Here is a 25,905-nt window from a genome sequence, read left to right as displayed (position 1 = left end):
GCAAGGCTTTAGGACCTACAGTACAATCATTCTCAAACTGCAGAGTGCATCAGAAAGAATCACCTTGAGGATTTACTGGGCACCACCCCCATAGTTACTTAATTAGTGAGTATGGGTTGGAGCCTGATAGTTTGTATTTTTTTTTTTTTAGCCACAACGCTACTTTTTTTTTTGTTTGGCTGTGTTGGGTCTTCGTTTCTGTGCGAGGGCTTCCTCTAGCTGTGGCAAGCGGGGGCCACTCTTTATCGCGGTGCGCGGGCCTCTCACTATCGCGGCCTCTCTTGTTGCGGAGCACAGGCTCCAGACGCGCAGGCTCAGTAGTTGTGGCTCACGGGCCTAGTTGCTCCGCGGCATGTGGGATCTTCCCAGACCAGGGCTCGAACCCGTGTCCCCTGCATCGGCAGGCAGATTCTCAACCACTGCGCCACCAGGGAAGCCCCGATAGTTTGTATTTTTAACTAGTCTCCTGGTGCTGCTCGTCAGTGGATCACACTTTGGGAACCACTACACTCATGCATGTCATGACAAACCGTGGGATGTTTTTCTTTAGTTAAAAGACATAATTAAGTTCCTGTCTTAAAAAATAATAGCTTCGGGCTTCCCTGGTGGCGCAGTGGTTGAGAATCCGCCTGCCAATGCAGGGGACACGGGTTCGAGCCCTGGTCTGGGAAGATCCCACATGCCGCGGGGCGGCTGGGCCCGTGAGCCACAATTGCTGAGCCTGCGCGTCTGGAGCCTGTGCTCCGCAACAAGAGAGGCCGCGACAGTGAGAGGCCCGCGCACCGCAATGAAGAGTGGCCCCCGCTTGCCACAACTGGAGAAAGCCCTCGCACAGAAACGAAGACCCAACACAGCCAAAAATAAATTAATTAATTAAAAAAAATAATAATAATAGCTTCAATGCTGAAGAAAGATTTGAGAGGCAGTGAGAGTATGCAGGAAGATGGAACCCGGTTCTCATTCCACTGCAAAAGTCCTGAGCAACTGGCTGGGGAAAGGAGCCAGGTGTAAAACACATTTCAGGGGAGACTTAGCAGGGAGGGTTTAACAAAAGATGATGCTGAAGTTGCTAGCTTGGGTGACCGTGTGGATGATGTTGCCAATAGCTGAGAATAAACAGCATTGGTGACATACTTGGTACTGAATAACAGTTGGATTTAAGGTGCTGGTGGGACACATTCAGATGGAGAAAGTGTTAGTAAGTACAAACAGGCATCTGCGTTCAGGAGAAAGGCCCAAGATAAAACTGCAGGAAAAATCAGCACATGCATGAATCAGAGGACCTTGGGCAAGAAGTGACTGTCACAAGTAAAAGGGTGACAAAGGATTTAACCCAAGGGATCCCAAGAGTTAAAATGGATGAGAAAACAAAAAGGAATCATAGGAAGCAAGGGAAGAGATAGTCAAGACGTAGAAAACTGTTCCTGACGTCAAATCCTGCAAGGGTACTCACACTGAGTAATATTATTTTACAAAGAAGTCATTGCATTCGACCACTGGAAGACCATGGTTTTCGTAGAGCAGTAGGACAGGAGTGGTGTTGTGCCTGGGTCCATCATCGGTGAATCCTGGCCAATGTTGGACCTGAACGAGTTTCCCAAGGGAACTAGAGTAGGAATATTTGGCTTTGTTTAACTGAGACATTAAATGAAGATAACAACATCTACACTTGGTTATTAATTTAATCAAGTTATAATTTTTAAAAGACATTTCAAATGTTATAATAGCTCATAATTTCATAGAATGATTTAAAACCTACTATTAAAAATGTGCTATCAGGTGGAAAATCAAGGAGGTAATACCTAAGTGAGGGGTTGGCTTTCACATTTTCTGACAGGAAGCTACAGCAAACCAAAATGTTTCCTCTATAGTCTAGAATATCTAATTGTCGAACCTTAGTACAGAACAATTTTACTCAGGATATTTTTAATTAACAACATCTCTTTTACTAGAAAATATAGGAAAAAGTTCTGCTAAATAGTTTTGTAATGTTTTCCAACAGCAATTAACTCAGATAAAAAAAGAAAGAAAGAAAGAAAAAAGACATTTTTATTCAGCAATGTATGTCATAAAAAAACAATCTTCACCCAGATCCTACACTACCCTTCAGCAGACGTATGCTTTTCTAAGTGATGTTAGGGTAGAATATAGTAGCATATGCCCATCACCCCCATGGGGCTGACTAAGGATAAATTAGACTGAGGGGATAACTTTAGTAGTACTACTAATATTGGAAAATGCTAAACATAAAACTGTTTAACTGCTTTAAACTGGAGGCAGATGGTGAGGGTGGAAGCAATATGCACATAGGATCTTGCTGGTGAAACGTTTAAAATCCGTAGAAAAGGAACTGCTCACTTTTAAAATAACCTTAAAAAGCCTGAGTCTAAAGCTAACACACACTCATGGTTGAGGACTTGAAAATACCTAAAATTATAGAAATGAAATTGGTAATTCTACAAATGTAATGTGGGGTTTTTCTTTGGTCTGTTTTTTATAGTGTGTACTCGTATACACAAGCATACTTTTAAATAGGATCATGCACCATATTGTTTTTGTATCCTGCTCTTTATAATTAGATTATAATTATAATAATATTAATATTAATATATTATATTAATATTATTATATTATATTATATTAATAATATAATTATTAATTGTGATTATAATTTTCCTATCCATTAAATATTTTTAAAAATGTGATGATTTTTTAATGGCTACACATTATTTATTATACAGGTGGCCTATCATTTAAAGCATTACTCTTCTTACTACTCAATATTTAGGCTGTTGCTATTTTTGTGCTATACAATGCTGCAATTAACATCCTGAAATATGTATTTCTGAATACTTTTCTGATTTTTTCCTTAACTTATATTTCATGAAGAGCAAATAATAGTTCAAGGGATATGAACTATTTTTAGGGTTCTTGACATAAAATATCACTCTGCTTTCTAAAAAGACTGTAAATTTACATCAATGTACTGAGAATACCCATCTCACTGTACCATTACCAGAAAATTATTATTACCATGTATGCTTTTAATATTTGCAAATCAGGTGAAACGTGGTATTTCATTATTTTGATTTGCATTTATTTGATTAGTGAGAGATTGAACTTTTCATTTGTTTACTTGTCATTTCCATTTCTTCCTTTGTGAGCTGTCTGTTCATGTACTTTGCCTATTTATTTAGTGGGATATTAGAATTTTTTCTTACATTATTTAAAAGAGCTCTTTATGACTTAATAATACTAAACTTCTGCCCATTATATTTGTTGCAGATATTTTCGGTTATTTGTTAGTGTTTTCATTTTGTTTATGATATTTAACTTACAGAATTTTAAACTCTTAATATACTCATATTATCAATCTTTTCCTTAGCAATTTCTTCCACTTTTTTATGCTCAGAAATTATTTCCCCATCCTAAACATACAAATATTCAACTGGATATTAATTTTACTTTTTAGGGCTTACTTTTTTGCAGGTAAGTTAAAATACATACAGAAACCATTTTAGTATATAGTATGAAGAAAGCTCACCTCACATATTTTCATACAGAGAGCCAATTTTTTCCATATCATTTGCTGATTAAACTTTTTCTTTCTCAGTGGTGTGTGATGTTTCCCTCACCATATTGTCTTCAAACTCTGTCAACTTTTATTTCATGTGTAAATGGCTGCTTGCATTTGTATCATTTTATGATATGTGTTAATCTCAGGTAGTCAGGTCTGACTCACTGAATTCACTTGGCCAACTCTATCGACCCAGTCTTCCAAATGTGCTCTAGAGTCATCATGCCATGTTACCACAGCGAGCACTTGTCATCTTTATGGTCACCCAGTATCTTCTGAACAGCCTCTCTACAGGAGAGAAATTTCCCATATCATGAGACCTGCCTCCCCAAGCTTGGTACTCTCACCCACTTTTCCAGCTTTCCTTGTATCTAGAGCAGGGGTCCCCAGCCCCCAGTCTGTGGCCTGTTAGGAATCAGGTCGCACAGCAGGAGGTGAGCTTCACCTGCCGCTCTCCATCACTCTCCATCACTCGTATTACTGCCTGAACCACAGCCCCCCCACCCCGCCCTCGCCCTGGGTCTGTGGAAGAACTGTCTTCCACAAAACCGGCCCCTGGTGCCACAAAGGTTGGGGACCGCTAATCTAGAGCATAGGTGAGGCTTTGCCAATTAAGTCTAACTCAACTTTAGCTTGAAAGAAGGCAGTATGAGGAAGGAGGTGCCAGAGGAATCAATTTCGGTGGCAAAGGTGGTGGTGGACGCATCCCTCTTGGGTGGCAACAGTGTCAGAGTTTCTGGAATCCAGATATCAGGGGGAGCAGCAGGCATGACTTGCACTGGCACAATGCCAAACTGTGGCTGGGCACCGTGGCCTTCAGGCTATGTGGCCTTCAGTGCTCACTCTCTGGCCCTCCTGACAGTTCTGTGAGCTACGTAATACACCTTAATAAATTCCTCGGCTTAAACTAGATAGAGTGAGTGTGGTGCTTGTAATGAAGGAAACGGAGTTACACACCACACACACACACACGCGCGCGCGCGCAAGGATTCTGATGGGAACTACCTAAGTACTGTAATATAATTTGGGGAAATGATAATATTTAGGCTTTTTTAACCTTTTCTCCAACGAATATGGCGTGTCTTTTCATTATGCAAAAACAGTTTAGATTTCAAATAAAGTTTTGTTGTTTCTTTATAGCAATCTCTTTCAAGTCTCTTTCTAATTACTTCAGAGGCATGATATTTTATGACTTTTTTTGCAGGGGAAAGGGAGTGTGGGAAAAGAAAGTAGAATGCTATCATGAATTGATGCCTTTCTTTCATTATCATTTATAACTGGTTAAAATTGATAATATACAGTAAGATTAATTTCTATATATTCATCTTATATACAACCTACTTAATGAATGCGTTTGTTAATTTTAATGCGCATCTTATTCTGTTGGATATTCTAGGTTATTTATATCATCTAAATTAAAAAAAATTTTTACCACCTTTGAGTTACAGATTTTGTTTCAGTTTTAAGTGTTGCTTGACTGAAAAGAACCTCTAGAATAAAGTTAAATATTAATGGGGAGAGATTTTCATAGAATTCCTCTAGTATTTTACTTTAGTAAAGTAAGATATTGACCATTAGTCTAAACTAGATATGTCTCTTACTACATTATGGAATTCTTTGTTCATTCTCAGTCTCTAAAGAGTTTTTAGCAGAAATGGATGTTTAATTTTATAGTGTTCTTTCAACATCTGTTCCGATGAACATTTGACCCATTGCTATGATGTATTAGTAGTGTTCATACTATTAAACCAATCATCATTCTTGGGATAAACCTCAGGAGTTTATTGTAAATAATTCTTACAGTATTCTATTAAATTTTAACATTTATATTTCAAAAGTGAAGTTGGGGGGCTTCCCTGGTGGCGCAGTGGTTGAGAATCTGCCTGCCAATGCAGGGGACACGGGTTCGAGCCCTGGTCTGGGAAGATCCCACATGCCGTGGAGCAACTGGGCCCGTGAGCCACAATTACTGAGCCTGCGCGTCTGGAGCCTGTGCTCCGCAACAAAAGAGGCCGCGATAATGAGAGGCCCGCGCACCGCGATGAAGAGTGGCCCCCACTTGCCACAACTAGAGAAAGCCCTCGCACAGAAACGAAGACCCAACACAGCCATAATTAATTAATTAATCAATTAATTAATTAATTAATTAAAAAAGTGAAGTGGGTTGGTGGTTTTCTTATTTTGTGCTATATGAGCATTTTCTTTTTATTTTCTTCTGTGAGGTACAAGGAAATCACTGTTTTTCATGCTAGTATGTTATTACCTTTAAGTCTTTAAAACACACACCTGAATGCATATTTTACTAATTAATAAATTCAAAAGGAATGCAGTATAACTCTTGTTTCCTGTCCCACTCCCCAAAATCAGTCAAGGAACTTAGTGTATGTGTACTTCTACCACATCTCCATCTCTCATCTTAGTTGATATGAGTTCCAGATCTACATTGCTAATGGTGAGTCATTATTTATACTACTACATTTTTAAAAAACCTTTTCAAGCTTTCATTTTTCTATTAATGCTCACCACTGTACTTTTATACTTCATTTTTCCAATTCTTTAATTCTTCATTTTAATTTAACTCTCAGTCATCTTCTATTTATCTTTAAGTGAGTTTCTCAGGAAAGATATGGAAAGTACATTTTACATGACCTCGAACATATGAACATACACATATATATGTATAATATCTTAGCAAATAGAGCTCTTTGACTACAACATCATTATACAGCAATTTGTGGAAGGAAAGTCTGAGGCCAGTATGAATTTTATACCTTTGTAAGCAGTTAGTTTTTTTGGTTTTTTTTTCCTGTTCAGATATTTTTCCTTCATTACTCAAAAATTTAAAAGTCATGGGACTACATTTAGGGCAGAGTTTTATTTCTGTTTCTTTTCTTTTCTTTTCTTTTCTTTCTTTCTTTCTTTCTTCTTCCTTCTTTCTTTCCTTTCTTTCTTTCTTTTTTGTTACTCAATTTTTCTTCCAACTTGGGAAAGTCTTCATTAGTAGTATCTTTCATTATTGTTTTTGTTCCATTTATCTGGTCCCGCACCAAAAGGATATATTGCTATAAATTAATTAATGAATTCCCAATTTATCTGGTATGGATGTTTAATACCAGAAAGTATAGTTTCTTAAATCTAACACAGAAATTTGAGGCTGTTGCGGGGAGGTGGGCAGCTGATGTCTCTGGTCAGCTCAAAAAGCAGCTTTCCTGTTTCCGGAAGTGACTGCCAGATATTTTGGTGTAGGAACTAAGTCTCCTCTGTTGGGGTAAGTAGTGTAGGAGGGTGAAATCCACCTTTGTCTTCTGCCTATTGAGTTGTCATACTGTTTCTGAGATCTAGCCATGAGTTGACTGTTTTTGAATCATGAGATTTAGTGTTGTACACAGGGGTAGTTCTTCCTAAAGACGTAACCAATCATTGGTGTATTCTTAATCTCCAGTATTACTGCAGTTTTACAAATTGGGGATAGTGGGATATTACAAATATTTCAATGAAAAGCATGATTAACTACCAAACACTCAAGGGTTGACCCGTAAGTTAACCATTCACTCTGAGGTATGTTAATGTCAGTGACTAAAATTAGGTGTTGTAACTTCTATCTTGCTAGTTCAGATAACAACTTCTATCTTGGCATTTCAGGAAACAAAATGGTAAGTAGGAGCAGGTTAGATAGAACATATTCATGACAGAAATGGTTAAGGCCTCACATCACCAGAAGAAATAAATATCCATCATTTATGTCAACAATAAGAGCAGGAGGGATGAAATAGAACAACCGACAAAGCAGACTGCTACTGGTTATGTGAAATTTGTTGCAGAGGAGGTATCTACATCTCTTGTGTTAAAAGTCTGCCTGGGTCTCCAGAGGAGGGAGAAGAATTTGCATTTGGCCTTTCTCTTTTGAAAATCAAAACTGTCAAATGAAATGACTAGTGATAAGCTTAAAACCCACATTTCCCGAATTCCACTGAAATAATGGCACAAAAGAAATAAATGTGAACTAAGTCAAGGTATGTTTTTTTTCTTTCAATTTCAAGGATGCTAGAATGTGTCCATTCCCCAGCCAAATTACTGATCCCACAAGGAAGCAGGCTTTTTTTTTTTTTTTTTTACCAATTAAGGAACTTGCTTCATTTCCTGCATTTGGCCTATTTAAAATGATTTGCATCTCTTAACATTGAAGTGGGGCATGTTCTTTGCCTGAGGATCTCACATACACACACACACACTCTCTCTCTCTCTCTCTCTCTCTCTCTCTCTCTCTCACTCACTCTCTTTCAAAACCTTCAAAACTAAATTCATTCCTTTAATGACTGGTTGGTCACTCCGGTAACTACTGTAGAGTTCTGGAACATTTCCACATGTGCAAAAGGAGGCTTTCAGGCCTAAAAGTTCCAGTTTATAGATATACCTACCACTAACTGAGATATAATGTTACACCAAATAATCAAAGGGGATAGCCTTCAAAGTGTGCCTGGGAGGCCCAGGCAACAGGACAACCAATTTTCCCATCGAAAGTCCAAATGGAACACCATCCTCATATGATGATAAAATGAAAAAAGTGACCATATCTAGAACAGGCTTGTGGGTCATTCAGGCATGTCCCCCTCCCTCCATTTAGGTCTGTAGAGTCCAACCTGCTGTCCCACCCAACTCTTTTCCTTAATATTTTAGATGCTGACAGACCATTTTCCTTCAGACCCTAAAGCATGATCCCAATGAAGAACACAAGGCCAATGTGAATTAATACTGAAAACACAGGGTGAAAACAACTCCTTTAAAACAAACCAAAAAAAAAAAAAAAAAGGGAATATGGAGTTATAGCCTTAGAAAAAATACTTCAAAAGATTATTAGAAAAAATACATGTAATTCAATCTCCTCCTTTAACAGAAAAGGAAATTAAAGCCAAATAAAGAGACTTGCCTGACAGCAGACCACCATAAAACTTTAAGAATATTAACCTGAAATATCACTTCTTTTTATCTAAGGAAAAAAGATGAACATAGTGCATGTAATCAAATGCTGGGTTTTAGTTCACACCTGATACCTTAAGTGATGGACCACTTTGGAATGTTTATGCTTTAGGGGAAATCCTTTGGTGCCCCTATATCAGAGATTCTCCACCAGTGAGGGGGAATGTCAGCATGAGATTCAGCAGCAGTATAATTAATGGATGCACAGTTTTCATAAAAATGGGTAGGGATTTCCTCTCTCAGCCCACTTGTTTACTAGGTAAGTGCCATTTCCTGCTGACCATCCTTGATCTGATTTAGTCACATTGAGGGTTGTTAATACACTATTATCCTGCTCTTCTCCTGACTACCAGTTACTCTTTTCATGTATCAGAGCAATAGTTCATTCCTAAAATAATCTGGGGTTTTTCTCTATCCTCAAAACACACCATGAATGATAACTGTAACAACAAAATGCCTGTAAACCTATGTGTTTCTTTTTGTAAAAAGTGAGCTCCCCCCTCCACTTCAGGGGAGGCGGGGGCAAGTTCTTTGACAGAGTAGAAGAGAAGAAACAGAAATGAAGAAAAACATTGATCTAGACACTGTGTTTCGCCCAGGAGAAAAGAGTGAATCAAAGCTCACTCTGGAAGGCAGCTATGCTCACCACGACTTGGGATTAACATATACACACTACTATATATAAAACAGATAATCAACAAGGACCTACTGTATAGCACAGGGAACTCTATACTCTGTAATAACCTATATAGGAAAAGAATCTGAAAAAGAATAGATAGTATATGTATAACTAAATCACTTTGCTGCACACCTGAAACTAACACAACATTGTAAATCAAATAAACTCCAATACAAAAAAAATAAAACATAAGGTGTGAGGTTAAATAAAAGAAATAAAATAAAATAAAAAAATAAATAATAAATAAATAATACTGAAACTGGTGGGGGGCAGGAGGGGAGCTCACTCTGAGGATGTCCCAGATCTTCCCTGATCCCCCCAGAAGGCATTTTTGGGGCCAGATTCCAGAGCCTCTTCTGGGAGGGGTGCAAGAGGCAGTGACTGGGAAGCAGCGTTCCAGACCAGGCTCTGACACCAACAAGCCATGCAATCCTCAACACTTGGCTGCACTGGGTCTCAGTGTCCTTAAAACAGTTTTCAAACCTGAATGTGTATGTGTGCGCGTGTACATGCTAAATCTTTAACTCAAGCAAAAGACTACTTTCTATCCTCAAATGTGACAAAGTTTGAGCTTCTCTGGCTGAAGCAAAGGTGGAGTGGGGGACTGCAAAGCCCACTTCCACATCACTCTTCCCGCTCCCTAACCCTGAGGCAGCTCCTCTATAACTGCTGTGGTTCTGACCCACTGGAGTTGGCTCTTTTAAAAAAACGCTGTTCATTTCCCAAGTCAGCTCTAAATCAGAGGAAGTACACAGCAGAGGGACCTCCAAAGGCTGGTGTGCCAAAATGAAAATATCACAGACTACTACAAATGTGTCCCAGCAGAGACTGCTACAAGGAGGCCACATTCCATTGCCAGCACCCCACTTGCAGACTGCGACAAGCCTGTGCTCTACTTTGTTTTGTATTTACACACTGTATTATCTTATCATTTTAACTACATTATGAATTCAAATTGGTCATAATAATACTTTGACAGTTTCTTCAAACCTCACCCCGTGTGGCACTTTATCATATTGCAAATACTATCACATTCAGGCAATCATATGAGACTACAAGGGGAAAGTTCTATTATTTCCGTTTTATAGATAAGGAAGTTGAGATCTAAAGAGTGACTTGCCCAAATTAACGCTGCTGATACATGGAGAGCTGAGGTCCGGTGTTTATTACATATACCATTTAGTACGCTTATCAATTGTTCGAGATCTCAAAATTAAAAGGGTTTGGGGAGCATGATTACTGAGTTACATAGTAGCTGGAGGTTTCTACACTAGAGTCTAGTCCTCAATGCCTGGGAACGCAGGAACACAGTGTGAAGTGTTAACAACTCCACAGCTTTGTGTAATCGTTCCTTCTCTATTTACCTCACTAACTTCACCAGGTCACCATGATGTTAGTGGGTGCAAAGTTCCTGGAAGTTTATAGAGCTAGCCATTGTTTCACCTAGAGAGAACACACTTGAGATGTACTTGGAAACGCGTAAAGTTGTTCTGGTGCCTACAGAACACATTCTTGATCCTTATTAAATGTCATCTGCAGCAAGCATTAAAGAGCATTTCCTGTGGACCCAATCTTTGACTCTTAATGACTCAAAAATCTCAGTCAGACAACAATGGATGGCCCAACGACACAAATACAAGACAATAGAAGGCCAGCACTTTAAAGAATACCTTCCCAGATTAGGCTGAGAAACTAATCAAAGTTGATCACAAAGATTTATGTACAATGCTATTCACCACAATATTACTTATAAGAACAAAAAACTGGAAAGAGCCAAAATACTCATTACGGGGAGGTAACTAGGGCACATTCATGAAATGGAATATATCTACTCATTAAAACCAAGTATTTGAAACAACAACGAGAAGGTATTTAATGGTATGTAAAAATCTCAAAATAATACCAGAAGAAAATGATCTAGATACAAACTTATATCTGATCCCGTACTTACATATATATATATACAAAGCTATGTGTACATATGTAATTTTATGTTTGTATATACAAATTTACAGATACATAAATGTTATAAACATTATAATAGATGTAGATGTGTAAAATCTACATATTTAGACAAGTACCCAATTGTTGAGTAGTTAATTCTGAGTGGTAAATAAGAATATAAATGATGTTTATATTCTTCTTTATACTTTCCTGTATTTTCCAAACTTTCTATAACAAACACGTACAGCTTTTGTGAACAGGAAAAAAAGGTTTTTAAGGACATTTTTTAAAAACCTAAAATTTCTTTTTTTAAACAAAAATGATCTCTTCTTCCTAAAACTATATGACTTTTCTTGTATGTATGTATGCTCTCCTAAATTTTCTCCACCTCTCTCTTCCCTAGTCTACAGAAACCAAATCTGCTATCAATTCTAATGTAGGAGTGTGGATGGGCTCCTCTTCCCACAGCTGAACCCTCTAAATTGGTGATAGTTAACAGATTGTATGTACACCTTAACATCCCATGACAAGCTCTGCAATTACCCACCGTTACTCCTAACATCAAAGCTTAGAACTTGAAAAGCCTGCAATTTGCATGGCTTTGTGGAGAAGTGCTCACACATTACCACAGTAAATACAACAATCTGCATTAAAGCATCATTAAAGCTGAAATTGTAATTAAGCCAGGGTAAGTTCAAAGATAGAGATGGCATTGCTAGACGTGATATTTAAGAAAATGCTCTTTAGTGTAGGTACTTGAATTTAAAACACAGACTTTTAATCCTCCCTTACAGGTTGCCCAAGAGGGAGCATCTAGCCTTCTACCAAGGGCGCGGGGCTCTTAATGAAGACAGCTGGCTGATCCCCAGGCTAACAGGACCCTTACCTCAAGTTCTTTTATCTCTATGGAACAGTTAGGTTTCCTGTGATACAAATCCACACACTCTCACCAGCCTAATGGGCTGAAGAAGACAGTCTGTATTTACATATAGCTGAGAATTTTTCACTCTAGTTCAGAGACAACTTGGGAGTAAGCTAGTGAAGAGGGTGCCAGAGCATCAAAGTGCCAGAAAAACTGAAGTCACTGTGACAGTCACCAAAGCAGACTGTCCAGTCTGAGACCATCAGGTAGTGAAAACCTCAAGGGTGAGGAGAGAAGTGATTCAGCAAGGATTTTAAATGTACCTTTTTACTTTCTAGGTCATCATTTACTTATCATATATCTTAGAATAAAAGCAACCCTAAACATAAGGCAATCCCTTATTTCTCAACTAGCATATAAAAAAGGTTTTTTGGGGGGCCAATTTGAATATATAAACTTCCCAGAGATTTAGAAGACATAATAATACATGTCATTTATATATTTTAAATCAATGAAATACATAATTATCATACTTAAGAGATTTAAATCTGAAAATGTCTAATCTCAAAGACAAAGTTGATAAACCAATGATTTTAATATTCATTTGTAATATTTTATAGAATTTGAAATTAAAAATATTCTATATCTCACTAACTTTAGAGAAAACTGGCTATTTGAGACCTGAGTTTCTTAAGTATTCTTATCCATCTAAAATTTATAAGAATCTCTTTTCTCAGAGAAAAAATAACTTCAAGAATTCCCAATGTCTTTTCTCTATCAGAAAGAGAACATTTCAGATTTTCTTAATTTCAGTGAAACACTGCCTTGTTTGATTGCTCTGTGGACTTGGGAGGGGGTAAAGCACCTTAGCAACCAAACTAATAAAGAGTATAAAAGGCAACAGCTCCCTCTCAGCTTTTAGCAATGGTTGAAACAGATTATATTATGGACAAGGCAAATGAAAGATTTGCTAAAATGACTTTCAAAATAAAGTTATTAAGATAATGCACTATAATGTGTGGGGCTTTGTAAGTACTCAGACAGATATTTCAGAGGACTTTCTCTTTGCGGGGAAAACAAACCTTGCCTTCGATCAGAAGTTCGGTGCATTTTTAGTCAACAGAGTAAAAATGACCTCTGTGCATTTCTTTATAAACACTTATTTACTCTTTCAACAAATATTTGTTATGTGCCCCATAGAGATTACTGACTTGATGCTAAAATTCACCAGTCCCTCTCTGGGAGCCCTGTCTTCTTTTGGCATCTGTGACACTACCTTCTCCTCTTTCCCTCCTGCCTCTCAGCTTGCTGCTTCTCAGTTTCTTGTCGGCTACTTGTCTTCTCAGAATGTCTAAATATTGGCCTTGTAGACTCAGTTCAAAGTTCTGTCTTCAGAACCTCCAAAACTCTTTCCCTCAATGATTTTATCCCCTCCTCACGTTTTAAATACTGTCTATAAATGCATGGTCCAGACTGTTTTCACCAGCACAGACTCCTGAGTTTCAGGCCCATGGAACAACTGTTTATTTACATCACTTACAAGTCTCTTGGGCATCTTAAATCCAATCAGCAGCAAAGTGAACTCTTAAGCGTTATCTCAGATCTGTTCTTGTCTCCTGTATCTTGGGAAGCACCCCTTCCACTGACCCATGTTCTCAGCAAGGTCTCTGGAAGCCACCCTTGATCAACTCTCTCTCACCCCACAAATCCATCAGTAAATATTGTCAATTCTAACTTGAAAAATATGTAATGAAGATCCAATTGGTACTTAAGAAACCAAACCAAGCCAAAGAAAATCCACAGTTGATGCATAAACACAAAAAAAGTTGCCAAATTTTGATTTAAAAAAATAAATAGAAAGGAATAGCGCTTCCCAAAGGATGGAGGAGCAAAATCTTCCTGAGTGGCTGCCCAGGGGACCCATGTTCACAAACAAAAACAAAAACAATACCACTTTTGTTAACACAGGGGTGCATTAAGATTAAATTTAGCAGTAAGCTGCCAAAAGCTTCAATTTATAATAAAGGAGAAACCAAAAAGCTAAATCAAAGACCATTCAGGTTAAATTCTACATTTAGATTTAGGGGACTATCTAGAGATTAGGGGAAAGATGCCTGTCATTAAATTATCATTAGGAATATACTACATGTAAACATTACACTCTTCTCAAAGAACCAAAATGATAAATGCAGGTCACAGGACAGATGGAGCTGCATGAAGGAATTAACAAATACTAATGATGTTGGTATATACCCCTGATTAGTGACTCAACACAAAGCCATACCCAAAACTAAGAAAACACAATGACTGACGTCAGTTCATCTGATTTTATCATCCTTTTCCTTAAGCAGGAAGGGCAAGATGTGTCATTACTCAAGCCAACAATTGGCAATTACACAAAGGCTAAGGATTAAAAAAAACCCAAAAAAACAAAAAACTGTGGGTACAACGTGAAATAAGAAAGATGTATTCTCCGTAATTCAGAGAAACTGATTTATGAAATACTTGAAATCACAGAACAGATGCATTGCGAAATCATACACCATGGACACACATACTAGATTAAGAACTCTGGTCTTGAGCTCATTTAAGGTTTTAATAAAAGCAGATGATTCCAAGGTAATGTTCCACCCAAAGGTGACTATGTTCAGCCATATGATTTGCCAGTTTTACCTACATAAAATGAAACTCTATGAGGAGGACATCAAGGTGCTCTCACCTGAACACAATGTTTTACAAGTTTAAGTTGATTTTGTTGAGATCTGCTTATAAGTAGAAAAAAATAACGAATGACTATATCAGAGATTGCTCTTGAGTAAAACAAGAAAGTTTCTATCACTTTAAAGAAAGAGTGGTTATATGGGACATCTGCAAACTTAATTTGCATTAAGGCTAGCCATCAATTTGCTATGACTCTAGAAGCACACAACCTTGCTTTGTCGTATTCCTCAAATATAAAGAAGCAAAGCAACGATCTGTCTTGTACCATCATGTCTGTGTAGCCAAAGGAGGTCACTGCCCTGCTGATTGAACATTTTTATTAAAGATCTACAAATCATATTTAAACAGTCTGGCAAACAATATTTCAAGCACAGAAAACCTACTGAAAGCTTGAATGAAAGTCACACAACAAAATGATGAAACAAAGGCACTCTTACGCTCAGGGCTATGTCCCTAGTCTCACCTTATCTAAGGAGAAATCTTTCACTTATACCTAAAGATCATTCATCTCTATTGACTAGGTTGTTCCCACCAGCAAACTAAAATTCATGGTAACGGCTTTTCTTCTGTGTGCTGCATGCAAACCTGATGGGGCCACAAATATCTGAGCAGAAATACGTAAGTGTACCGTCTCCCCCTAGTCATCTAGGGGGTTGAGAGAAACTGTCTTAATGCCTTTTTTTTTTTTTTTTAATACTGCTATCTTCCTCCCTTTGTAGGCTAGCCTATAAGATTTAGGAAGAATTCAAAAAAGACCTTGTTCCTCAAAAATTCACTCACTGCTTGGGAAAACCATCACCCTAAATGGCAGACTAAGAACACGAGGAGGTAAAGAAACACTTCACTGATATTAAGCTTGTCAAAATTAAGAGGCAGGGGAAACAGTGAGGTCAGAGCAGCGATTCTTAGAGGAAGACCAGCCTTGTTTTTTTTAAAAAAAAAAAGAAACTGTACAACAACTAGATAAGACAAAAACAAAAATGGAAGAAATCCATTTCATATATATTAAAAAAATGGAAGAAAGAAAAAGACAAACTTGATGACAACAAAATTAAAAATAAAAACTTGCATTCATCAAAAAACAGCATTAAAAAAATAGCAAATCATGGGGCTTCCCTGGTGGCGCAGTGGTTGAGAATCTGCCTGCCAATGCAGGGGACACGGGTTCGAGCCCTGGTCTGGGAAGATCCCACATGCCGCGGAGCAACTGGGCCCGTGAGCCACAATTACTGAGCCTGCGCGTCTGGAGCCTGTGCTCCTCAACAAGAGAGGCCGCGATTGTGAGAGGCCGGTGCATCGCGATGAAGAGTGGCCCCCGCTTGCCGCAACTGGAGAAAGCCCTCGCACAGAAACGAAGACCCAACACAGCCATAAATAAATAAATAAATAAATAAATAAATAAATAATTTTAAAAAAATTAGCAAATCAGAAAAGAGTATCAGTGAGATGACAAAAGATAACTAAAACATGCACAAATTATTCAGCTCACACCTGCTAGAACAGTTATTATCAAAATGACAAGAGAAAACAGGCCTTGGTGAAGATGTGGAGAAAACGGAATCCTTGTACACTATTGGTGGGAATGTAAATTGGAGTAGCCACTGTGGAAAATACTACAGAGGTTCCTTAAAAAATTAAAAAGAGAACTACCATATGATCCAGCAATCCCACTTCAGGGTACATATTGGAAGCAAATGCAATCAGTATCTTAAAAAGATACCTGCACTCCCATGTTCACTGCAGCATTATTTACAGTAGCCAAGACATGGAAATAACCTAAGTGTCCTTCAACAGATGAATGGATAAAGATGTGCTGTGTATGTACAACAGAATACTCTCCAGCTATAAAAAAGAAAGAAATCCTGCCATTTGCAACAACACAATGAATCTTGAGGGCATTATGCTAAATGAAATAAGTCAAAGAAAAATACTGTATGATCTCAGTAATATGTAAAATCTACAAACAAAACAAAAACAAAAAAACAAACTCATAGATAGAACAACAAAATGGAAGAAATTAAAACTCACAAGACTGGTGGTTGCCAGAGTTGGGGGAGTGGGTGAAATGGGTGAAGGTGATCAAAAGGCACAAACTTCCAGTTATAAGATAAATAAGTTCTGGGGATGTAATGTACAGCATGGTGACTATAGTTAGCAAAACTGTATTGTATATTTGAAAGCTGCTGAAAGAGTAAATCTTAGAAGTTCTCCTCCTAATACACATATATGGAATCTAAAAAAAAAAAAAAAAGGTTCTGATGAACCTAGGGGCAAGATGGGAATAAAGACACAGACCTACTAGAGAATGGACTTGAGGATATGGGGAGGCGGAAGGGTAAGATGGGACAAAGTGAGAGAGTGGCATGGACATATATACACTACCAAATGTAAAACAGATAGCTAGTGGGAAGCAGCCACACGGCACAGGGAGATCAGCTCGGTGCTTTGTGACCACCTAGAGGGGTGGGATAGGGAGGGTGGGAGGGAGATGCAAGAGGGAGGAGATATGGGGATATACGTATGCATATAGCTGATTCACTTTGTTATACAGCAGAAACTAACACAAAACTGTAAAGCAATTATACTCTAATAAAGATGTTAAAAAAAAAAGTTCTCACAAGGAAAAAAAAAGTGTAACTATGTGAGGCGACGGACATTAACTAGACTTACTGTGGCAGTCTTTAAAAAAAAAAAAGATATATAATCATTGTGTTGTACATCTTAAATACAGTGTTACATGTCAATTATATCCCAATAAAACTGGAAAAGGTACTATGATATTATGCTTGGCCTCTGTCAACAGAACCTGAAAAACTTTAACATTAGTGTTGGCAAGCGTGGAGTAAAGAAAAAGTTACAGCATATGCATTTCAGTCACATGTACAGATGTACAGACACATACACACACAATACGTACAGGAAAAAAGGCAAGAGATACAATAAAATGTCAGCAGGCTTATCTTTGGATAGTGGGTTTAAAGGGGATTTATGGGCTTCCCTGGTGGCACAGTGGTTAAGAATCTGCCTGCCAATACAGAGAACACGGGTTCGAGCCCTGGCCGGGGAAGATCCCACGTGCCATGGAGCAACTAAGCTCGTGCTCCACAACTACTGAGCCTGAGCTCTAGAGCCCGTAAGCCACAACTACTGAGCCCACGTGTCACAGCTACCGAAGCCCGCACGCCTAGAGCCTGTGCTCCACAACAAGAGAAGCCACGACAATGAGAAGCCCATGCACCGCAACGAAGAGTAGCCCCCGCTCACTGCAACTAGAGAAAGCCCGCGCACAGCAACAAAGACCCAACACAGCCAAAAATAAATTAATTAATTAAAAAAAGAGGGGATTTATATTTCCATATAATTTCTTATGTTTTCTACAAACTCTCAGCTTACTGTTACAATCAGAATATCACATTTTATTTTTTAACTGTATCAGCCTTGAAGATCAGAGTCATGGGAACAGAGGCTGCAAAATATCTTGTGAGATTTTATCATACCTTAAAAATGGCTCAGGGTCATGTGGATATTGGTAAGTGGATTAAGGATTTGGTTGGCACAAAGTGCCAACATTTCAGGTTTTACTAAATCTCTTACCACCCAGCTACATATCTTCCAAGCTTATGGTTCACATTCTTGGGGCAGTGTGTTATAATGAAGTTCCTCACCAACATCAGGGATGCTCTCACATATGTCTCTGGCACCCTGGAATGTTGACTAATCCTGTTCTATCCCAGATTCTCTTCGTTGAATTTATTATTCCACCTTGTGTATTTTTTCTCTATCTCCACTTCACTGCTGGACTACTGACTTTCAATTCTTTGTATCAGCGTGCCTGTCTACAAAACCACTGCCTTTTACCCCCATCCTATTCAGTGTCACATCTGAATAAGTACAACTGATACAGCAGAAATGCAAGGAGAGCAAGTTGTGAAGTGGTGAGACCAATGCATGGCTCCAAAAGAGATGCCAACACAAGTTCAAAAGGTAAGGTAACCACCTTAATTTATACTCTCGGTTGTGTTTGTTAAGCCAAGGCCCCAAGGGTAGAGGTGGGGAGAAGGGAAAATAATGAAGAAATGCACATAGAAATGTTCTCAGGGTGTTTTTGAAGAGTGGGATTCGGGATGTTTCATTGCCTAACCCCATGTGTTACCCCAATACTTTCCTGAGTTTTGCAAGTTTCCACTTGGAGTTGTATTGTTCATACAATCACTCCAGTTCTCTGATTATTTTCACCTGGATGGGCCTCCTTTAGCTCAGTTATATCTTTGAAGAGAGACTTGGTGAGTAGAGCAGCAAATACAGTGGTAACTAATCCTTCAGAAATGAGGTCCCTATATATGACAGATAGATAGATAGACAGACAGATAGACAGGTAGCTCGATAGATAGATACATAGATAGTAATTTATACAAGTTTTACCAAGTAGATACAAACCTAATAGGTTATGTGTACTTAGTGGTTTAAGAATACTTCCTGTCTTTAATAACTCCTAGAGTTGTCCAATAGGAAAGTGAGGCTTTTTTTCCACCTTTCCATCCAGAAACCCTTGTGTAAATGAATCTAAGTAGCCAGCTGCAAATTCCCAGTAAAACAATTTTTGAAGACACCAAAGGTTAGGTATTTTGACCAATGGGACAACATTTGATTCTAGGACTCTAGAAGTTTGGAGTCAGTGGGTCTCAGTTATTTGACTACATCTAGTCTGTGGCTCATCCTCTGTAAGTATCACTCTTAGAGCTCAGACTTTAACCATTTGAATCAAAATACAATATTGAAGTGATATTGTGGTAGGCAGAATTCTAAAAATGGTCTCCTCAAGATTCCTGTCTCCTAGTTATCCTAACCCTCATCTAGGTACTACTATGAAGGGATTTTGCAGACGTAATTAAAGTTCCACAGCACCTGACTTTAATATACAGAGACTGAGTAACCCTGACCCAATCAGATAAGCCCTTTAAAATAAAAAAATTTCTTTGATTGACAGCAGGATAAGTTAGAGATATGAAGAATGAGAATCACTGGATGTGCCGATGCAGGCTTGAAGATGGAGGAGGGCAGCTTCCTGCTCACAGCCAGGATAAAATGTGGATCTCAGTCCTACAGCCGCAGGGATCTGAATCTGTCCACAATCTGCATAAGCTTGGAAGTAGATTCTTTCCCAGTCTCTAGATAGGAGTCCAGCCCAGTGTGAAAATAAAGAAAGCCTCATTTTAAATGGCATGGGGAAGCCCTGAAAGGGGAGCTCTCACACACTACCACTCACACCCCAGCAGGGGGAAGGAAGAATTTCTCCCGGTCCAGCAACAGCTCAGCCACCACCACCCTGGACTCTCCTCCCAACTTCCTCTTTTCTTCTGTAAAAACAAAAGCCTCTCTTCTCTGTTTTTTGGACTCACCTATGGTTTGCTGTAATTCTCTGCTATTCCCAAATAAACTCATTTTGCTGGTAAAATAACTAGCTCTTTTTCTTTTTTTTTTTTTTAAGGTCAATAACTGACACTGACTCTGGCCTTATGACACCATGAGCAGAAAAAGCAGGTGAGGGTTCCTACAGAAATAGGAGCTTATCCTTTCTACCTTTCTTTGATTTTGGCCTTGAGATACCTTGAGAGCTCCCCTGAAGGCAAACAAGTCAAGCCTACCTAGACTTGTATAGAACTGTAAGATCAATAAATGGATATTGTTTTAAGCCACTAAATTTTTGGTAATTTACTGCAGAGTAAGCAGGTATTATTTTGTTTCCTTTACCAGTTTTATTTTTAGAGCCTTATTTTATTATAAAACCACTACACACTAATTTCCCTACTTTCCTATTCTACAAAGATAAACACTGCTTTCTCTTTCCAAAAACTCCTTATGAATATGCATGAATATACAAGTATTTATGCATGTCTATATGCACTCAAACACACACACACACACATATAAAATTACACAGCGTATTTTTTCGCTGAACAGCCTATCTTGGGCAGCTTTCTAACATCAGAACATAAAAGCCTACCTCATTCTTTGTAACAAACATGCAGTCTTGGATTATATACCTGAATTATTTTCTACTAAACCAGCCGCTTAATGAAGGGCATGTTAAATAATAAAGTGGTAACAACTTAATTTTCCATTTGCTAGTTACAAGCAATGCTAGATTTATTATTTTCTGTTATTCTGTGAGATATCAGTAAGATAAATTCCTAGAGATGGATTTGCTGGGTGAAAGGGTAAATGCAGTTGAAATTTTAACTGATACTGCAAACTAACCAAAAGGGTTGTACCAATTCACATCAACACTTATGTGATGTGAGAGGGACTGTTTTTCCACAATCTTGCTATCATTGGATTCTATCAATTTTACAAAATTTTTGACAATATGCTAGGTGAACAATAGTGTCTCATTATTCTGGTTCATATTTCTCTTATGATTGCAATGAATCATCATTTCAAACATTTTTGTTGGCCAATTTAATTTTTTTCTATGACACGCCTTTTACATCCTTTCCCCATTTTGCTCCTGGTGCATTCACCATTTTCATATCAAGTTACACAAGCTCTTTGTATATTAAGGCAATCAGATATTTGTCAGTTATGGGCATAGAAATATTTTTCACACTTTGTTTTCTTTTGATTTTGTTTATTACACAGAATTTTTCATTTTAGGAGAGAGATACTAGTCTTTTCCTTTGGGGCTTCTGGATTAAATTTCATGCTTAGAACTAGGAGCCTGTGACTTTTACCTTTCTTTCTTTTTTTTTTTAAATGGGACTGACCTGTTCATGGTTCATTTAGGAATGCCTGGCTGTCAACAAACACTATTTTGTCTGTGGAGATAAGCTCCAGAACATGATGCCAGTATCTCTTCTTCCTCAGGGTACCACTGACACATCTACACAAATAAATTAATGTTCTCGTTTCTACCGATCCATTCAATGGGTATAAATTCATGTGTCAGTGATGCATGGTCTGACTCACATAATCCCTACCTAAGAAAAATAGAAAGTGTATCTACTGGGTGACTAAGCACTGAGAGATGGCACTTATTCTTTCTCTTGTTTTTCATGGGGACATCAAGGAACTGTCCCCCTGGCCTCTGTGTACCATACGCAGTAGAGAATGTAGCAATAGGAAGAGGTAAGAGACGCAGTGAGTGAGAAAGCGTTTCGCATTATCAAGATGTGAGGACAGGTCCTTTATTTAATTTACATTTTATTCTTCTTTTATATAGAAATAGGAACCTACCAGACTGTGATAAATGCCATTTCTCACAAAAAGTCGACAGACTTTTCTACAGCTTCTGAATGAATAACAACCTGTTATGTTCCTCCATAACATAAGGGGAAATGCTCTCGGAACCTGAAAGACAGGCTTCTCTCTGCCCATTCCTCCGATTAAATACAAAATTATGTTTTGAAGGAAAAAGAATTCTCCAAAGAGAAAAAAATAATAATTAAAAGGATCATTAACGTCTTAACAACACTTTCTTTAATCTCAATATTAGAACTGAAGGAAATAATGGCAATAAAAGACTAATCAACAGGCACATCAAGTATGATGCAATTACTACAGAACACTACAAAGAGGAGTAGGATTAAATTTGTTTAATCACAACTGAATTATATGTAAGAAATAAAATTTATCTTATACTTAGCACCTTGTATATACTGCTGGGCACTCTGACAGAGGAATGAAAAGATAAGACAAAGATATAATTCCAGCCGCTGAGTAAAGTATTTGGCCTTGCTTGACCCTCTGGTCAGCTTTCACTATTATGACAATGATATAATAAAAATCTCCAAAGTATAAAGGTAAGAATATAAATAGTTGTGTATTCACCATTCAGCTTTGGAAATATAATATTGTCAACTGCTTACCCCTCTCCACAATTATACCCCCTGACACCTTCTCAGACGTAACTACTAACACAAAATGGGTCTTTAAAATGACCATATTTTCCTTTAGACTCTTACTATTAACGTACATACACAGATACATATTTATATGTGTATGTGTGTGTATCCCTAAACAAAACATTGCACGTAGCATCACATTAACCTTATATGTATGGTTTAAGTAAGATTCTTTTGCAACTTGCTTTTGTTGCCCAACACTCTCTTTGAGTGCTAGTTCATTTGTTTTCTAGGCGCACGGTGTTCCGTAGATAACTATGCCACAATTCATTTATCTACTTTCCAACTGATAGACATTTGGGCCACATTGCTTCAAACGTTTAGCTATTACAAATGATGCCACTACGAGCAGTCTAGAGCACACCTTCTTGCATATACATGTAGGAGTTTCTCTAAAGTTTTCCCTCAGAGTAGCATTTCAGGACTTTAGTGGTCTTACTACATACAGTATCATAATTTTATGAATTTGTCCTTTGCCTTTTTAACTTTACCATCTTTTATTTATTACTATGAGGAAAATAAAATTTATTCCAAAGGGGCAACTACATCTCTCTCTCTCTGTCCCGTCTTGTCCCCAAACATGTTTAGATAACTTCCACTCTCAGCTGGAGAGCCCCCCTAAGCAAAAGGACTGCTTTCCGGGGGCCAGTCATAGCCTAGTTTATAAGTCAACACCACCTGAAAGCCTATCGTGTGACAGTTTCCACAAGAGTATAACAGAGGTAGGGCTTAAACACTCATCCTTTCACCCCATCATCTTCTATATCTCGAACACATCTTCCTACAGATCCTCCTCAAAATCTGTGAAAGGAGCTCAAAGTCAAAATTCATTCTACTTTCTGACTTTCATCTCTCTTTTCACCTTTACATTCTTGTACAATCAAGCATGTACTTCCCACACTCTAGCCACACACTAGAAATTCCCCCATCTCTCACCCCTGCCAAAGTCTTGCTCATCTTTCAACATCATGAGCAAGCGGCTCCTTCAATATCTCCCAAACTTTCCTGATTGGAATTAACCCTTCTCTCCTTTGCACCATCTTAGATAGAATTCAAACAAACAAACAAAAAACACACAAAGCAGTCTTCATTGCATAGTTTTTGTAATATGGTTCTACCATCCTTCTAAGTAGTTCTTGAGGCCAAGAGTCTCATCTCTTGAATCTTCATTGTCCCAACAATGGTTCTGGATGAAAAGATAAGTTATATCGACACCACTGGCAGGTGAAACTTTAGATAAACTCTTGCCCACGTTACAAGAGGAGACATGTTCTAGACCGCTCAGAGCAGCATTGTTTGTGCTAGCTAATATATACAATAGATAAGTTCAACTTTAGGGAGAAAAATGCTGAATAGTTTTGACGCACTTTAGGACATGAGATCCCAAAATATGGCGCACTGGCACATTGGCTATGTTAAGGTGAAGGGACTTGAGAAACAGCATGTGCGCAAGGGCCTTCTGACCTGCCCCGTAAGCAGGTCACAACACCTTCTTGAGAGAGGCACCCTCCCTACACTTGGAGGAAAGGAGCCTTCTTATCGCTGAAGACAAGGGACACAGAAGAATCTGAACAAACAGTCCTTGCTAACTTTCCCCCAGTTTACTACAACTAGCTCACCTCTGTCCTATACGTCTCTGCACAACTCCCCTCTCTTCACCAAACTACTGTAAAAACAATCCGATTTAACCGTTCCTTTGGGTTTTCATTTCCTCATGAATGCTCCCATGTTCCGTAAAACGTATGTTAAATAAATGTGTATGCTTTTCCTTTGTTAATCTGTCTCTGGTTACTGGGTCCCCAGTGGAGGAGTTAGAAGGGGAGAGGGAAAAGATATTTTCCCTCCCTTACAGTTCTTGACACTAATCCTCTTCATGTGAACTGTCATGGCCACGTTTCCCAAAGGAAATCCTGACATGGCAGCGTGACTTGCATCATCCACAAATTCAGATGTGGAGGAAAACAAAAACTGGAATAGGACCCCATATAAAAAGGATTTCTCCCTTTCAGATCCGAGCGCTCAAAGAGAGGATAAGGTTTGGGCTGACTGATGAGAAAGAACAACTTAGTGACAAAGCTACAGGGAAACCAAGATAACAAGGTGGGGAGACGCATCTAAATTTCAAAATGCCTGTATTTTAAAAACTAGCAAGAGGAAGTAAAACAGAACTCGAGAAAAGGTATTTCATTACCTGCATGAGCAGAGAGAGGTGAGTGAGGCCGTGGCAGTGCTGGGGGCTGCCCATTACCAATCAAGCTCTTCCGGTTGCTGGTTCGGCAACTGTCCAAAGGAAAGGAAAACCACTTTTAAAAGCAATAATAATAATAACGTTCAAGTATGTTCAAAGTAGACATAGCTTAGGTTGAACAATCTATCCGCGCATGCTACTTCTAAAATTTTTGCAAGTCAATATGCACTCACTAATATTTGAAGGGCGGCTGTTTCCTGAATATTAGAAAATATAATGTATTCACATCATATATAACACCATTAATATTCCTCACCACCAAGTTGTCATCAAATGCCTTCTTTTGGCTCTTGACTGCAAATATGTGATATGCCATACACACAAGTGATAGATTAAGGATTCAAATCAGCAAACCACAGGTAGCATCTTTGTTGACATGAAATTTCTAATACAAAATTACATGCAATGAAGAACAATGACATTAATCTTACAATGATGCACTAATTAAAAATCTAATTATTTAGACAAATTTCAGAGCTGTGCCTTTTGTCAATAGAACAGCCAATGCCTAAGATAAATGTATTTCACTACTCATTCATTTTTCATCTTCATACTGCATTCAAACTCCTTATTAAGGTAAATATTTTGGAATCATAAAAACAGATTCCAGTTTGTATTAAAATAACAATGAAGGCCTTTTCTCACAGGCACACTACCTACTGTTTTTTATCCTGGTACCCAGTGAGTAGAAATAAATTGCTACATATGGGCACAGGGTAACTATTTTTTCCTATTTCTGCTACTAGAAAGTTAAAAAATAGCTAATATGATTGCAAAGTAACTTTCACAAGCCTCAAAGAATAACACAAATGCAAAACTGGTTGATGATGAAGTGGATGTTATCTTACTTTCATTTGCTTTTCTTCAGTACTGACTGGTACTTCACAATCAGTAAAGTGGTTAGAAAAGGATAATACAAACCAGCAGGTTACCTCATTGAATTCACCTATAATAAGGTTCAGGGCACTATGATTCCATCCTCCTACACTTGGTGCC

At 38.2% G+C, this 25,905-nt stretch overlaps 1 protein-coding gene across 11 annotated transcripts in view; it reads right to left on the bottom strand.

Moving 5' to 3' along the window:
- Nucleotides 1–25,905, bottom strand: part of MAST4 (microtubule associated serine/threonine kinase family member 4) — a 569,167-nt gene that overhangs the window by 90,944 nt on the left and 452,318 nt on the right. For all 11 annotated transcript variants that reach the window (XM_057539992.1, XM_057539993.1, XM_007175996.3 and 8 more), the window contains one exon: nt 24,853–24,941. In XM_057539992.1, coding sequence (XP_057395975.1) covers nt 24,853–24,941 — 89 coding nt within the window. The remainder of the gene's footprint in view (nt 1–24,852; nt 24,942–25,905) is intronic.

The sequence above is a fragment of the Balaenoptera acutorostrata genome, chromosome 2 (genome assembly GCF_949987535.1).
Source record: "Balaenoptera acutorostrata chromosome 2, mBalAcu1.1, whole genome shotgun sequence".
NCBI lineage: Eukaryota > Metazoa > Chordata > Mammalia > Artiodactyla > Balaenopteridae > Balaenoptera > Balaenoptera acutorostrata.
Note: the sequence above shows the minus strand (reverse complement) of the source record. Positions and strands in the feature narration are given on the sequence as shown.